Source organism: Agelaius phoeniceus, chromosome 5 (genome assembly GCF_051311805.1).
Source record: "Agelaius phoeniceus isolate bAgePho1 chromosome 5, bAgePho1.hap1, whole genome shotgun sequence".
Taxonomy (NCBI): Eukaryota; Metazoa; Chordata; class Aves; order Passeriformes; family Icteridae; genus Agelaius; species Agelaius phoeniceus.
In genome coordinates, this window is record NC_135269.1 from 6,963,270 (window position 1) to 6,980,441 (window position 17,172).

General features: G+C 38.8%; 1 protein-coding gene across 2 annotated transcripts; it reads left to right on the top strand.

Moving 5' to 3' along the window:
* The first annotated feature begins 196 nt into the window (after positions 1 to 196).
* On the top strand, positions 197 to 13,186 carry RIBC2 (RIB43A domain with coiled-coils 2). Of its 2 annotated transcripts, XM_077178241.1 has the most exons (8): positions 321 to 549; positions 3,964 to 4,045; positions 5,442 to 5,786; positions 6,364 to 6,482; positions 8,222 to 8,449; positions 9,807 to 9,973; positions 11,092 to 11,206; positions 11,454 to 13,186. In XM_077178241.1, exons 1-7 carry the CDS (start codon positions 433 to 435, stop codon positions 11,171 to 11,173), a joined length of 1,140 nt encoding a protein of 379 aa, XP_077034356.1. In that variant the 5' UTR covers positions 321 to 432; the 3' UTR covers positions 11,174 to 11,206; positions 11,454 to 13,186. The 2 variants fall into 2 exon arrangements, with proteins under 2 accessions (XP_054487915.2, XP_077034356.1); XM_054631940.2 differs by having other exon boundaries at positions 197 to 549; positions 11,092 to 13,186.
* The last annotated feature ends 3,986 nt before the right edge of the window (positions 13,187 to 17,172 follow it).

A 17,172-nucleotide genomic window follows, 5' to 3' on the forward strand; every position in this document is an offset into this window, starting at 1 on the left:
CGAGCCCGCCCCGCCCTCACAGCCTGCGCGCCTCGTGCAGCGGCTCCGCCCCGCGGTGCCCTTCGGGAGTTGCCGCTCCCGTTCCCATCGCCACCGGCCGCCTTGTGTCCCGCTTGGCCGGTGCCGCTCCCGTTCCCATCGCCACCGGCCGCCTTGTGTCCCGGCTGGCCGGTGCTATCGCGACCGGCCGCCTTGTGTCCCGGCTGGCCGGTGCCGCTCCCGTTCCCATCGCCACCGGCCGCCTTGTGTCCCGCCTGGCTGGTGGCGCTCCCGTTCCCATCGCGACCGGCCGCCTTGTGTCCCGGTTGGCCAGCGCCGCCGTCCCGCTGTTCCCATCGCGACCGGCCGTCTTGTGCCCCGGCTGGCCAGCGCTGCTGCTCCCGGCCACCGCTCTCAGTCCAGCCCCGCCGTGCCGCTGTTCCCTCCGGCGCCATGAGCGGGCTGGGGCCGCAGCGGGAGCTGGAGGAGGCCGCCGCCCTGGAGCGCCGGCGGCGGCGGGAGCAGCTGCGGCGAGGCCGCATCTTCAACCCACGGATCCGCACCATAGGGGTGAGGGCGGCAGGACGGGAGAGCGGGCGCCGTGTCCCCCTGGTGTTCCCAGGGGTTCTGAAGAGAACGGCATAAGGCGGGGAGGGAGTGCAGGGAGGGAAGGGGAGGCTGAGCCGGGCCTGGAGCGGCACCCGGTGACCCCTCCTCAGGTGTGTGTGTTTGTGAGGGGGAGCAAGCAGGAAGGGAGGGCCCAGATGCAACTTTCAGAGTCGCTTTTGAAGTTACTGGTGAAAGAAATCATAGAATATTTAGGGTTGGAAGGGACTTCTGAAGATCATCCGCTCCATCCCCCCTGGCATGGCAGGGTTACCCAGAGCGGGTGACACAGGAACGTGTCCAGGTGGTTTGGAATATCTCCGGGGGAAAGATCCGTGACCTCCCTCGGCAGCTGTTCAGTGCTCTGCCACCCTCGATGGAAAGAGGTTCTTCCTCCTGTTGAGACAAAACTTCTTGTGTTTTCCTTTATGGCCATGGCTTCTCCTTTGTATCTGTGCCCCACTGCTCTGGATTCAAGGGCAAGGTGCCAGTGCCCCCTAACAGCACAGAGGGATCAAGCCCTCTGTTGTATCTCTTCGTAGTAGTGCTTTGATGGAAGCCAAGAGCTTCCAGAGTCAGTTCATGTAAAGTGGATGAAGCAAGTAATTGTTTTTTACCTCTCTGCTCTGTGATACTGCCCTTTTGTGCTTGGTCCTCACTGGAGTTGATGCTGCGGGAGATTTAGTGCTGTAAGTGTCCTGCAATTAGTCCACATTTTGCATCAGATTAATAGGACAGATCCATCCTTGTTTATATATGTAATTAATTGTTGTGTCTGATTTTTCTTAACATGGATGTGTAAATGTGAACATGCTTCAGGCTAGTAGATTTTCTCCAGAGTTTACTCTGCAGTTTGCATCTTGAACGTCAGGAAATAATGTGCTCTATACCTATTTGACTTTGGATGCAACAGTATTTTGAATCTCCCTGTGATATGTCCAAAGGCCCACATTAAGATGTTTGTGAGCATGCATGGAGGGAAGAGTGATGTGAGGTGACTTGGTAAAATTGCAACAGATGTCAACTGGATCCTCTTCTCTTAGGTACAGAAATATGTCTCAAGTCAGTAGAAAAACATCTTCCCCTTATCTCTGACAGGGCTTGAATTTATTCTTTTCATTCTTATGCAAGAGTCATTGTATCTGCAGATCAATTAGCAGTTCCCACTTACTGAACATGACAGGTGTGTCCACCTGGTACAGCATCCCAACACACGCCAACAATATACTTAAGTACCCAATAATATTCTTCAGTGGAAGGAGCTAATAAGATTTTTTAGCAGTTGTGATGTGGGTTAAGGTACTTGAAATTTCTTCATCAGGAAAACATACTTTCTCTATAAAGTGGCTTTTCTAGAGCCTTAAAAATGAAGGACTGCAAACCATAAATCCTCATTTAATGAAATAGCTGCCAGCTAACATATCCTGGTGCATTTTATTGAGCTGTACTGGAGTGCACCATCCAAAGGTTTTACCCAAATACTTTTGTGGAATTTACTTGTTTTGTAGAACTGACTCAGGCAGGTTTTGATAGATCTGTTTACATTAGACAAACAACTAATAGGAAGGAGAGTTCATCTGGAGAATTTTGATTAGCAGCTTATTTTGATTTAACATCATTCAGTGTACCTGAACAATGATGCTGACAGAAGGACTGTTCTTATGGTTTGAAGTTAGGCCAGGTCTGAACCATAAAGAGCCAGGAAATCAATACAAAGCTATATCAGTATTTCTGTGTGGTTTTAAGATTATTTGCTTCAGTTCTCTGACCAGTTTACCTGAGTGGCAGTCACTGAGAAATTTAGAAATCAAGACAATATTTGACTTAGAAACAAGAAATCCTAAAGCAGGGTTTGAATATTTTAAAAACATAGAGATAATATATGAGAGAGCAGAATGGGAACCCAGATTTTATATTTTTTTTTCCTTAATCATTACTAGTTTTATAATTACTTTGACTTCTGTGTCTGTTTTTTCATCTGAGTAATGTAAGCATAAGATAATGCTCTCCTCACTTACAGATTGAAGAATCTATCCTCACTAAATCACTGATTTTTCTAAAGTGTTCAGATGAGTAATCCAAATGAAAAATTACTTTCAATTGACATGTAAACTTTATACATAAATAGAACTAGTTTAGAAATTAGCTGCCTCAAACTGTTCATAGATTTCTTATTTAAATGCTTAAAAGTGAAACCTGTAGCTTTATGTGACTGGGAATGTCAGTTTTAGGGATGTTTTTGTGTCAAAGTGAAAGTGTTTTGAAGAGGTCAGAGCCAACAGTGTAACACAAGTCGATGCACTGACCTACCTCTATTATTGCCATGCTAAGAACTTGTATTGAATTTCTCTTAGCAGTATTTCCTGTAGTTGTATTGCCAGCTTGGCTTTCCCAATGAGACCTCTGAAAGAGTTGATATTTAGTGTCCACAGCACCATTGTTTTTGGAGGATAGAATTCTTGATGGTTTCAGCCTTGCTTACAAACTTGCCTCTTTGCTGATGGCTGTTGTCAGTTGTCCTTTACAGCACTAACCATGTGTATTTTCAGCCATGATCTGTTTCTGTTGTCATAGGTTTTAGACCAAGATTAGTAAAATTGTTTGCCAGATTCTTGAAGATTTGTCATTGCGTTTTTGACAAAATTTTAAGGACATTAATTGACTTGTCAGTAAAAAAAAAAAAAAAAAAAATTAGTAAAATCCATGTTTCTGCCTATTAATTTGCCACAATCTGCTAACAAGTGTGGGGCCACATTCTTTTGCCCAAAATGGAGGTGTCTGCTCCCATTTGATGATGTGGCCTCTATTATCCTTTGCTCAGGTCCCACTTGCCATGGATGTGGATGTTCTGTTCCGTATCTGTTAGCTCATCACAGATCCTGTATCCTGTAGTGCATTTTGGCAACCCTGTGAATCTCTCTGATAAGTCAGGAAACATTTCCATTCCTTTTTTATAGTGAACCCTTTGTATTTTTTTCAAATATGAACTATTACAACTTCCTGTCATCTTTACTGTTAAAATACTTACCTGCTTTATAAATGAAAGCAGAACAATAAAATAAAATTGCCAGCTGTAATGGGGAAAACATTCTATGTAATGCAGCTGAAAATATTTATAGCTCTATGGATCATGTAAATGTGGTGTTTTCATTGGATCAGGTGCGAGAACATGCCCATCATTATTAAAACAATGCAAACAAACAAGAATATTTCTGTTTCTGGATTTTGTTTTACCTACATTAGAAATGTGTATATATTCTGGTGCTAGTGGTGTTATTTCTATCTTGTACAACTGTGAGTCAATGTAGCTTGACAATGTTTTAATTGTTCAAACACAGTATCTCCTAAAGTGCTGCTTTTTTTTTTTCATTTTAATAGATTGATAAAGATGCATTGGATGCACAGGTCAAGGAGAAGAAAATTCAAGAAGCAGCTGAAAAAGCAGAGCATGAAAGATTTGGTATATTCCTAGACACTGTGATATTTCTGTGAATAGCTAAATGTTTTAATCTGTTTCTTGATTTCTTTTATCCCTTCATATATTCTCTAAATTCAGTCATCCAATTTATGTCCTATTTATGTTCATACATCTACATTGGCACAGTATGTATTCTCCTTGTTATCTTAAGATTTCTATTGACATGATTAAACTGGGATACATAGCATAATAGGCCAGAATTTTCAGTGTTTTCTTTTAAAAGGCATTGATGAATAGCATCATTTGAAAACCTGAATATGCAACAGGATTAAAAAAAAAATAATTATTTACCAGTGTCCTTTTCGGTATGGTAGTGGCTAATCTGTTTTAGGTGCTTTTTGTAGAGTGAGCTCATCTTTTGTCTAGCCATTCTTCTATAGAATATATAGATTCTGTGGATCCTCTCTAGGTTGTTATTGCTGGAAGCATGAGTCATGTACAGTAAGGTGATAAGAGGAGCCATTGCTGAGTCAGAACTTGCAGCCACACAAATATTTCATGCTGTGCCCTGACCTCAAACTTGTTGTGGTCTTCCATGCTTGGGATGCTTTCCTGGGCTATCAGATGAAAGGGTCCCGCAGCCTAAGCTCTCTGTGTGCCTCAAGAGGAGCTAAAATGCAGCTGCCACTTCCATGCTGTGCTTCCACTTATGATTTTCCTGGCTGGAAAATACACCTGTCAGGGCCTGACTCTCTTGGGAAACTACCAGCAGCAATGTGGAGTCTGGCAAAAGAGGAAATCATATTTTCTAGCAAATTATTTTAAATAACTAAAATGGCTGGTTGGGTGGGAGTTTTGTTGTTTGTTTTTCTTAAAAATGCTGGAATTTATTTAGTTCCAATTAAATGGGCAGGAGCTCTTAAGCTGTTCAAAATTTAATACCAGCCAATGATTTTAGTGCTATGCTTAGAAAAATCATGGGAACTATGGAAGAGCTACCTGTATTCCTTTCAGTTGCAGCCCAATTTTGGTTTGCTTCCTGGCAAGCAACAATGTATTTCAGCTGTAGCTATAAACTAAGAGTAAATGGGGACAACTGGTTTCCTGTACATTTCTTATGTAGCAAGTTTTCACCAAACAAAACCTCATAGTTCTGGTATTTATTATTGTATTTGTTTCACATGCACATATTTCATTGTAACATTAATAGAATAATTTATAGCTAAAAAGCTGAAAATATTTAATAAGTAAATATTACTAACATTAGAGTGTTTGCTGGGCTGGTACTTATGGATCAAATACTCTCCTAAGGCATAACAGTTTGAAAACTTATATTCTGTGTATTCATCTTGAAAATTTTATTTTCACCTTATGTCTGCAGTCCAATGACTCATGCACCTCTAAGAGTTGTGATTTCATTGTGTTCATTTTTGTCTAGCTCATCACATGAAGAAAAATGACAAGCTCATGTGTCTGCTAGAAGAGCGCCAGAAAAATGAAATCAAAGACATCAATAGGGCTCTAACTGAATTTCATAAGAATTTTCAGAAGCCAGAAACAAGACGTGAATTTGACCTGAATGATCCCCAAGCCCTAAAGAAAGACAGACCTGCTCGAGTTTCAGATGATGATCCTCGGTGTACCATCTCTGGCATGCAGAAGTTCATGGGTGAAGACTTAAACCATGATCAGAGGATGAAGTTTCAAAAGGAGCAAATAAGGGAGTGGTCTCTTCAGCAACAGAAGGATTTAAAAAATGCATTAGCTGACCAAAAATTGGCAGGTAACAAAAAGGATAATGTAGTTTTAATCTTCTTTTTCTGAAGTTGTGGTGTATCTGATGAAAATATGGTATTGTATATTAAACTTACAAATACTAGACCAGTTAGAAATACTAGACCAGTTTTTACTTTATAAGCTTTACTTTGTAATGTATTCACTGTTTCTCTTAGGAAATCTCTATTTTAACATGTGATTTAAATGTCACCCAGGTTTCATTTCTGGTTTGTGCCTCTAGTTGGTATGCTTACTTCATCAGGCCAAACTATCCAATCCCTACTGTCCTAGAGCAGAAAAAATAATACTGATTTTTCTTTCCCAGCTTGTCATGAAACATTATTTTCTGCAGTACTTAACATACTTCTTTCATTTTAACACTAAGTGTTCAGACAAGATAGGTTACATATTATACTGATTCATGAGTCACCTGAAATCTCAAGATGGACAAGTTTGATGGTAGGATTTGGAAATAGTTACTCAGCCTACTGTATCTGTAGCTCCCCCCTGTCTCTTCCCCTGGTTAACTCATATGCACATCATGTCCATGAATACTAATTATGTTTTATTTGAATCTAATTTAGATGATCTTTATGACAAGTTTAGGATTGAACTTGACCGAAAGATTATGGAAGAACAAAGAAAAGAAGAGGAAAGCAGGCGTGCTGTTTGTACAGCTACTAAAAATTTCAATAAAATCCAGGTAAATTAATACTTAGTTGGTTTGTTATTTTTTAGAAAATGTGGTGACAGAGAAGGAGAATAAGATGCACAAAATCAGAATAAGTACTCATGTTTTCAATGGGGGTTTCTTATCACCTGACTTCCAAGGCTGTTTCAGCTTGGAACAAGGTAAATTTTATGCACTTTGCCAAGTAAGCAATTGATCCAAGGATTTAGATGTCTTTTCCCTAGTTATCCTCTGCCAGAATTGTCCCTCCTGGTTCTCAGCTTGCTGACTGGTGAGCAGGAACAGCTCCCCAGTCATTCAGAGGCTTTGAGCTGGTAAATTGGGGTACTGCAAAAGCCTCCAATGCTCCTTTCTGGGTTTATATCAGACCTCCCATACTCTTATTGTGTCTGTCTACTTTTCTTTGCACTTGTGTGGAAATATTGCTAACAGCTGCTTTTTGTCCTTGTTGTTTACATTAATTCCCCACAACCACTGGTTTTGGCTCTTCAGCTGCTTCATGGTTTTTTTGTACAATGTCTCTTGGTTGTTAACTGACCTTCCTTTGGAACCTGTCTTAGTACCATTACCTCTCATGCTCTAGTTCTTCATCTTACTGCAAAGGGTTTTCTTCTTTTCAGCTTCTACACACAACTCAAAGGGCTACATGGATGCTATTAGCTTGGTTAAACTATATTTGTTATGACTTACCTTTAAATGTATTTATCACTTTAAAATAAACCACATTAGAATTGCCTACATTAAATATGGTATCTTTTGGTTCAGCTGTATAAGCATGCAAGTCTTTAATGTTGCTTGAGTCTTTTGGGGGGCATTTGTCATATAATTTTATTTATAGACAGCCCGAGTTAATTGAAAATCAAAATCTGAAAGTACAGGAGCAAGCCGTCCTGTGTGCTCTGTGTGCCCTAGCAAGCAGAAGGTTTCTCTCTGTCCACTGGAGGCTGGAACTAGGCATTGTTAAAGATAGTTTAGTTTATGTATTACAGAAGAATGAGACAGTGTTAGAAATGAAAGATGCATAGCATTATCATTCTCCTTCAAATTAGTTTACTTAGTCTTAATTCTTCTTTGAAAGGTAATTATGTTCAGTAAGATCATTGTATTTTATTTCTGGAGTATTATAAAGGGAAATTTCCTTTGAGTAGGAGACTGTTCCTTGTCATGAACATTAGGAGCAGTGCTTTCCATAGAAAATGCATACTGTGATTGCCAGTATTTCAGATACATTCATGTAATATGATTCAGGTTTGCATTTTGTATCAGCAAAGAGAATCAAGGCTGCATTCTCAGACTTTAATTGGACATCTCCTGTCTTCTGTTTTGAGGGCTTACCCATGCTTTTCACCTAGATTCAGTGTGTAATATATAAATCAAGGCTAGTGATTTGAGATAGTAAATTTTACTGTAAATTTCTTCCATATTGCGTTTGTTATATATTGCCAAATATATATTGGTTATTAACTTAAGGATAAATGTGGAATTATTTTTTATTTAATTCTGTGTTTTCTTATAAAACAAAGTTATTTTTCCCCAGTTTACTTGTTATATGTGATATGACAGCATTAAAGAACTATTTGATATTAGGGTTTTGATCTTGGCTAATAAGACAACAATCACTTTTTGTAGGTGATGCTTTTCACAACTCTATGCAGGTTGGAAATCATCTCATGATGTGTTAACATTTTTTCATCCCTTAGTTCATATTTTTCTTGGAAAAAACATCACTTCTCTCTTTCCATTGAATTTAGGTTGCTGAACTTGATCACAAAAATGAATTGGAAAAGGCTCAAAAAATAAAAGATGATATGTATGAAATAACCTGCCTCCTTCGAGGAGATTTCCTTTCTGAAAACCCAGACCAAGCAATCGGTCCCGGGGGTAAACGTAACGTGCTGGTGGATCGATGGAAGGGAATGAACCAGGAGCAGCTGATGGCAATTCGTGAGTTCCAAAAGGAACAAGTTCTGGAGAAACAGGTATTTAAGCTCACATGCATTTTCATGCATTGTTTGTTTTTTTGGTTGTAATAATACTATAGACAATGTTTGTAAATTAAAAATACCATTGTTTGCCCTGGACATGCCAATATGAGACTGTGTTTTCCATTGATCTGAATTTTACCCAAATTTTAGTCAGTCTAACTGAACACAGTACCTCTGAAGCACCTGGGAGATGGAGTTGGACTGGGAGGAAGGTTGCTGAGGAGCCCAGAGCCAAGGGGGTCTTAGGGCATGGTCCATGATGGTCCAGCTGAGCAGCAAAGTCCTGCCCAGCCCAAGACCCAGGCTTCATGGTGCAATTCAGGACCTGAGAGTGCACAAGCTGCCTGCAAGGAGTGGGCTGCTCTGTAGGGGAAGAAGATCCAGGAGCTGAAGGTGAAAGCAGGGCAGGCCAAAGCAGTATTCTCATGCTCAAGGGTGCCCAAGCAAGGCAAATAGAGCAGGTCCAGTGACCTTGCTCGTGCTTATTTCAGAGGCCTAAAAGTTCATGAATGGATGGAGTAAGAATGTGATGGAGTTTTATTTCTACCATCCCACATGACTATGAGCCATGCTATAAAATAGAATTTCAATGGTAATAGTTGCTGCTCTAGAGGAGTATAGAAGCAGGCAGTCAAAATGAAGATATCTAGTTTCCTATGAAGTCAAGAGTGTCCAGGCCTAGATATTGTGGAGTAGGAAGTGACTTGCCTCCCTTGTGCAGAGGCTGCATTTATGACAGCTAAGGAATAGTGTTTGATTTTATCTTTTAGTCCTTACAATACCATAGACTTTACCATATCTTACCTAGTACTGTTTTTAAAGCTGAAGGTAGAATTGTTATTTTCCTGCCTCTCCTATTACTCTGAAATGAGCCCATTCAAGTCATTAGGCCGGCTGAAAATGAGTGCAACCAAGAAGAGTAAGTTTTTTGCAGGCCTGATTTTTTGATTCTGTTCAGTGGGGTGTCAGACAAGAAGTGAGGCAGAGGAAAAAAATTTCTACTCATGTGGAGTTCGTGGCTCCCCTATTTTACTGAGTTAGTGATATTGTAAGCCATACTGATGTCTATGCACCTCTTGTTTCAAAAAGTTTCATGTCTTGCTGACAGTAATTAAAAAAAAAAATCTGTTGCTGCTGTGGGTTTTTACAGAGAGAAAAGAATAGCCCCTTCATTGGCCATATCTTGCTTCTGCCTGGTTTAGAAATCCTTGCTCTCTTCTCCCCATTCAAATGCTACCCTTAGTGTTCAACACAGGCAAGCACGTTAGTTAGGATGAACTTACCCCTGAGACTTTATATACACAGTTCCATCTTGGACAGAGAAAAGGAAGCCTTTTTCTCATTGCTGCAGAGAGCGAGAGAGCAGGAGCGCCGAAGAGACGCAGAATGGGACAGGCAGCGTCTGCAGGCTGCGAGGACCCAGCTGCTCTGGGAGCGGCACCAGCAGCGGCAGGACCAGGTGCAGCGCCGAGATTTGGATGCTGTGAATGCAGGGCTCTCTCAGGAGCAAAAAGCAAAGTAAGTACCAAACCAGCATTGTTCAAATAAAAAAAGCTCTTCATCATTATTAACCCAATAGCTTGGCTTTCAAAGGGCTCTTTTGACTTGTTGTTTGTAACTTTTTTTTTTTGTTACAACTTCATGTTTTTAAAAAAATCAACGATTCACCTGAAGTGTGTTTTCCACTGTTCTTTAATCAATCTTCAGAGAGCAGGTTTTGAGTGTTACTGACTGACATGAATGAATTAGGATCTGGAATTCTTAAAAGTATTCCACTGACAACAGACTGTTTATATAGATGGCAAAATAGTGAATAAATATAATTAGCTATGCAGAAAATCATATTATCAGGTGAAAAACCATTACATGTTTCTTTAATTTATCTTAGTTTTCTGAAACAAAAAAGGATGAATTGCCTGCGGAGCTGCCAATTTCTGATAGCTCAGGGTTAAGCTAGCAACACAAACAGCATTTCCATTATGTGTGACAGAACTAGATGATTCTTTAACTAACCACTGGATGTGTCAGGAGGGCAGTTCTTGTGTCTGCTCTTTTGGGAAACAAGAAAGATAATACATGCAGGACAAGAAAAACAAACATAATGATTTAGTGTTCTATTTTTCCAGTTTTTTGGGGTTTTTGGGGTTTTTTTTGGGCATGAATACAGAAGCACAGAATAGTCAGAGTTGGAAGGGACCTAGAATGATCATCGAGTCCAGCTCTTAGATGAATGGCCCATATGGGGAATGCACCCTTGACCTTTGCATTATTAGCACCATGCTCTGACCAACTGAGCCAGTCTCAGGTTCATATATACCTTTTGCAAATGTATTTCCAATACATGATGCTTTCTTATTATGAAAACAAAAGTTTGGAATTGTGTTAATTCAGGCTTTTTTATACTCTTGAGATTTCTGGAGGGATATTTCAGGAAGAAAGAAAAAACCCAAGTTTGCTATATTGAGATGTGGCATATATTTTGCAGAACAAGTTCTAGTTACATTAAATTCAATTTCTAAAAATTTATGAACATTTATGGGTGTTAATGCATAATATCTTTTTTAGATTTCTTGGGCTACTTCTGAATAATAACAAAAAAATCACTAACGGCTTTTAAAAAAATTATTTATTTCTAGGAACATTTATCTTAAAGAGGAAGAGTATTCAAATATTCCAACAGAGGAGTTTTATGCACAGTTTAATACAACCACCCGGTGATGATCTGGACAAATCAACCAGAATTATACAGAAGTATGTAGACACATTAAAATTTTCAGTTGAGCAATCCCATGTTTTATTGTTTTTATCTGTTCCCTGCCCTGTTCAAACACTGCATTCAAACTAAAGAACAGACAGATCTGTTCTAAGAAAAGGAAAACATTGTAATAATTTTTAAACATGATTGTTGTTCTGAAAGGACTAGTAGATTCAGTAGTAGGTTGTTTGAATCTTGTGTCTCAGGCTTAGCTGTAATACTTACATTATTCATGCCTAATAGGAATCAACTTCTGGAAAGACATCTGAATTTCAACTACAGTGCTGCTTTATGCAACTTGGCCAGAGGGGAATGCTGCCTCCCATAGACCACAAGAGATGCACTTCTCTGGGAGGGAAAGAAAATGACCTAGACAGAAAATTTTGTGTTGGTTTGTTTGTGGTTTGGTTTTGGATTTTTTGTTTTGGATTTTCTTAAAGCAAAAAACCCAGCCATACAGAAAGGCAAGAAAAAAGGAAGTGGTCAAGTTGGTCAGAAACATTGTGAACAGAGGGAATAAGGAGAAAAGAGTTCAGTAGTCATGGAGGTGATTAGTACACTGAGGCATGGCACTGAAACAGAATGTGTGTTAAGAGTTAGTGTGGAAAAGCAGGGGGGAAAGTATTCCTACATACACCCTGATGCTTTGGAAATAGTGGAGGAGGTTTCAGGTAATGTGCTGCTGAAGGAGAGTGGGGACAATTCACAGGTGTGACAGAAGAGGGGTGAAAAAGCAGGTGTGCACCAAACAAAGTCAAGGAGAAAAATCTCAACTCGTGCAGGGCAGATCCTGGAACCTATGTACTTCCTGTCTTCATGGTGACAGTGTTGACTTAGCAATTAAAGAGCCAGTCATTGGCATCTGAAAATGGGCAAGCACAACACAGGGGAAGAGACTATGGAGAAGCAATGTAGGAAAGTAATTGCATAAGAGAAATGGATGGCGGAGCTAACAAGGAAATTAAATCCAGAAGAGAAAGAGCTGAAATGGAAAGGACTGCCAAAAGGGTTAGAAGACTAACCTAGGAGTCAGAAGATCTGAAAGAGGAGAAAAATGAGTCAGATGAGAGATTGAGCTAAAAATCCAAGACCTCTAATATTGTGAACCTTAAATAAAAATAGAGCCCATTTATGAGGATAGATCTCGAACTGTAATGTGCCAGCATATGGGACATAAATCTGAGGTAAAAACATCCTGATGATGTTGGCTTGGAGTCCACTGATGGTTCTTTGTCTCAGCAATAATGGTAATGTTTGGTACTGAACTTTGTAGTGAAACAGGTTGAAGATGCCTCCACCAAGCAAAGGAGGAAAGATGCTTGAAAAAAACAGAGGGCTGAGGTAAACTTGAATGAGTTATTCTTTTCTCTGAAGATAATGAAGAATGCATGGTTTTTGAGATATTAATAGGAGGATTTTAAAGGTGCTTGAAGGAAGCATTTCTTGAAAGGGGACTGTTTAAACAGGTCTGTTTGCTCAGCTGAAGTAGTGCCCTGTGGGATCACACTGATAAAATCTTGCTGCCTGATTCAAAACACTGATTAAAGAGGAGTAGCATTTTTTGATATGATTGTAGAAATTGGATTGGGATCTTTTTTTGTTCATTGACACATGAACTAGGTAATTATATATGGAAATGAGATGTAATTTTTTTCTGTCTTCCATTGATAGTGATGTAATGCAAAGTGCATAGTTAAGTCTTGGAAATTATTGTAATTGGTGTGAGCAAATGAGTTTGAAATTTTGGGTATGGTTCCCCTTCTTCCATTCCTTTCCTTGAAAGAGACTAAGAAATTTATTGGAATAAATATCCAGCTAAGCCATCATCTTCTCCAGGATGGAGGAATACTCCTTTCCAGCAAACTGTCTCAAGGACTTCCAGAGCTATAATAGGTGGTTGTTATTGCAATCAATAATGGTGATAAAAACCCTTTGATTTTTGAACCCAGATAAATAAATGTACCAGCCAAGATGCATTTCTGCAGACTCACCTTCTGTCTCTTTGTTTTTTGAACCTAACATCTTTGAGCTTCACTTGCTTCTTGTTAATCTTTTTGTGAAAATGTTTCTAAAAGGTGAATAGCTGTTCCTCATATATTTAAAGTTGTTTTAGACTGCTGTGACATCACCATTTCATTTTCACTTTTTGTAGGTTGAAGAATCCTGTTTGTCCAATTTTTCCTCAGTAGAAGTTATCACACAGGTTTCTCAGTCCTTTTTAATGGTTTCTATACTGTAAAAAATTTGACTATATAACCTTTATGAGATGAGGGGGTCAGAAGATTGTGTAATAATGATATTTTCTGGTTAATTCCTATTTTCCATGATGCAAATACATGTGTATTTCTATAGAATTCTAACATTGGGGGTTTTGGCCATTGTTTACCACTGAGAGGCATTTTCATAGAACTCTACAGTATCTCAAAATTTCTCAAGTGTATTTTTTTCTTCAGTTGTATCAACTAGTTCAGGTCCCCCAAAATATATACTTAAAATTGGGGAGAAGGAGGGGGTGGTTCTTGATATGTGTCACTTTTGGGTTTTCCTGTATCAAGTTTCACCTAACATCATTTTATCTCCCCATCATCCTTTTGCTGCACAGGTAAGTTAATAGGATCAGGAAAGTATATGATCACAACATTTACTTCCTTCTTTAGGATGTTGAATAGCATTTTACCCAGGGCTGGTGGGACTTAGCAATTTTCATTCTGTGCAACCTGTTACTGTCTATTTTGTTACGCTGTCCTGGACTGTCTGTAATCAACACAACAGCTTGAAACTCTACCAATAAGTTCCACACAATACATTGTTCTGGTTTGGAATCATTCCTACTCTCCACCACTCTATTTTTGTGTATTTTTTGTGAACACACAAAAAAATCTCTTCATCTGTTTGCAATGACATTATTTTTTTCTGCTGCTTTAAGAAATTTTGTCTCCTGCAGGATTCTTTTTAAGATCACCTGCTTATGAGGTATTCAGAAAGGAATATAAATTTTATACCTTTACTTTAGAGATCCTTACACTTTATTTTTGGTCTATGTTTTTAAGTTTTACATCCAACTTGGCCACAGTTTGATTTCCCCTTTGGAATGTTTCTTGCTATTGATGCCCTAAATGTAGTGCTGCTTAGCAGAATTGTACTGAACTCTCACCCTGAGAAATCTAATTCCTGTGGCTTCTCATTAGCAATCCTGATTTTTCACAGAAGAAACCACAAAAATCTTGCCCATACAAGAAACCACAGAAAATAAGCAGCAGCCTCTAGATGTCATAGTAGAAATTGCACAATTGCTTTTCACACAGCAAAAAATAATCACACTGAGCTCCTTAGAAAATAGGGATAAGTGTATTTTTTTTTAATAAAACAAAGTCTAATCTAACAATGACATTTTACAATAATACAAGAGAGTGGAAATACTGAGGATCCTGATGCATCACTGTCACACCAACTTGAACAAAACAGTGCTCCAGTGTGTGCTATGGCCTTTCTAATAAGAATATTTGCTATTGCAGTGGTGATTGAAATACACTAAAAAAAAAGAGTACTGTAAATACTGTGAGTGTTTGATATAGCAAATAAAAATGAAAGTTATTTACCTTTGAGCTTTATTAGATTTTCAATGAGCTTTATCCATCAATAAAATTTAAGAGTTAATTTAGGTTTCTTATTTGAAAATGCTAGGAAGGAAGTGAGGATTGAAAAATAGAGCATATACAGGAAAAATTGACAAAAAGAAACAGCCAGCTACATAAAGATGTTAGTATTTAAAAAAACAAAATATTTAATTGGTAATATTAAGATATGAGTTACTAGCTTAATGCTATGGCAATTAAATGCTAATTTAATTGCAATAGCAGTGATTAAGTGATGAGATGTTTAAACACGATGTCTTGAAAATTGGTGAAAATGCCTGAAACCAATGACACTGCTCTGGAATCAGGATGAGTGGGGAAATTAATGAAAAGGTGGATGAAAAAATGGTACAACTGCTCAACAGTTTCATAGTATGCTATATGAGAAAACTCAGTTAAAAGGACATATAATAATTGGGGTTTGCTGAGTAGCAAAATGGGTAAAATTTTGTCCATTTCAAGCAAACCTTCTAACTGGAAAATCCTGTTTGTCTTTTCACATGCAGAAGGATCCACGGTCATTCTCTGGGTTCATGCTTCTGCTGCAATAACAGCCAGTGTGAAACAATGCCAGTGTGAAACAATGATGATTTTGAGTTGTGAATCCTTGGGAGATGCAGGTCTGCTTTTATCTGTAGTTACCTAAGTCCAGCTCAGAGATCCAAGTACCAAGCCTAGACTGAGGATAACTGAAATTGCAGTGGATCAATGTTTTTAGCCTCCCACAATATATGTGAGCATATAATGTGTAAGTATAGATGTGTGCAGAAATTAAAGTGCAATTTTTAAAACCATCTGCTCAGCTCCTGCTGGCTTTAAAAAAAAGAAAGATAAAATAGTAGTTTTTTGGAAGGATGGCCAGGGCCAGAGTTCATTCCAACAGAGATCATAAGCTTATTTCTACAAAGAAAATGTTTTTCCCTGTAAGCTTAAAGGACTGAAGAATGAGAGGTTCTGCTAAGGCTAGCCAAGTGTTATCCAGCTGGTGTTATCCAGCTGGGAAATAGCTTATTGCTTTGATGAACTGCATTAAAGAATGGTTGACAGGGTCTTTGCTTTTCTATTTTTGAGATCTTAGTAGGATGTGTAACAGTTCTTCCAGAAGTGAGAGCATGAGTCATGTATGGCATAAAGAAGAAGAGCTCTGGTGAGGTGTGTACATTTGTACACACAACCTGTGTAAACACAACCCCTGAGTGGAACCAAAATTTCATCCCGTACCTCTCCCTGTTGGTTTTTAGTTTGGTAAGCTATTATCAGCATCCCATAGGGAATGGAGCTATAGTTTTTCTTTAATGTGATGGGATAGAATTTCACTGATACAAAGGTTAGTGGCAAGTTTTGTCTTAGCCAAGGGAAAATAGATTTCATGCTGTTTAAATGAATCATCTGTGTTTTCAGATATTTAAGCAAGAAACAAAATAGAAAATGAAAAAAGTAGAAAAATAATTAAGTAAAATATGAATGAAAAGTCTGACACCAAAGCATGGCTGTATAAAAATCTGAGCAAATTATGAAAGTAATATTTCATGCTTCCAATTTTTGCACTTTTGAGCCTCTTTACAGGTAATTTATGAACAAAATAGAGCAGAGGTCACTGAGGTTCTAGTCAGGATTATGGATACTTTTAGCTGCAGCCATGATTTGAAAGTTCAGGTGTGTACAGCTATGTGACCACTCTGCCAGAACATGGGAAGCAGCATGTACTGAGCTCAGGAAAATGGAAGGTGACAATTTCAATAAAGCCTCTTCCACTCTGAAGTAAGTCTGCCCTTCTTATCCTGTAGTTTACAATGTGTGTTGATGCATTAGTATTCTGCAAGGAGGTCATGCTTTGCCACATACCTGTTAGAATCTTTTGCTTCTACATTTCTGATTTAGTTGTTTATTTCTGTTTAGTTGCTTATACTTTGACAAGAAATTGCTCATTCTGCACAGGCTTCCTTAATGCAGAAGGACACTTGGGAGACTTAGTCCTCTTACAGTCTGGATACCTTTTTTGAAACATGGAATATAAAAGTTTGAATTTCTTCCTGCATGATTATAATCAAGGTATAGGTTGCATAGAGATGGAAGAATCTCAGGCTACCAGATGGGTATGTATTTCTGGTTACATTCCATGTTGAAAAAAGTGAAGCACAAAAAGGGAATATTACAGAAAAAGGGAGGCTCTCACTGCAATGTTCTCCTGGCTTGGGGTTTTCTTTCCTCCCTTCCTTGTAAAATTCAAATTGTTAATTGCATGCATTGAAGAAGAAAATTATTTTGCATCCTTACTGAAGATGAAAGGCCTTGCTGTATTAAATCTGGAATACAGCATCAGTTTT

Coding starts and splice junctions, on each gene's coding strand:
- RIBC2 (XM_054631940.2), top strand. CDS start 433: ATGAGCGGGCTGGGGCCGCAGCGGGAGCTGGAGGAGGCCGCCGCCCTG. Junction 550..3,963: donor CACGGATCCGCACCATAGGG/GTGAGGGCGGCA, acceptor TCATTTTAATAG/ATTGATAAAGATGCATTGGA. Junction 8,450..9,806: donor AACAAGTTCTGGAGAAACAG/GTATTTAAGCTC, acceptor TCATTGCTGCAG/AGAGCGAGAGAGCAGGAGCG.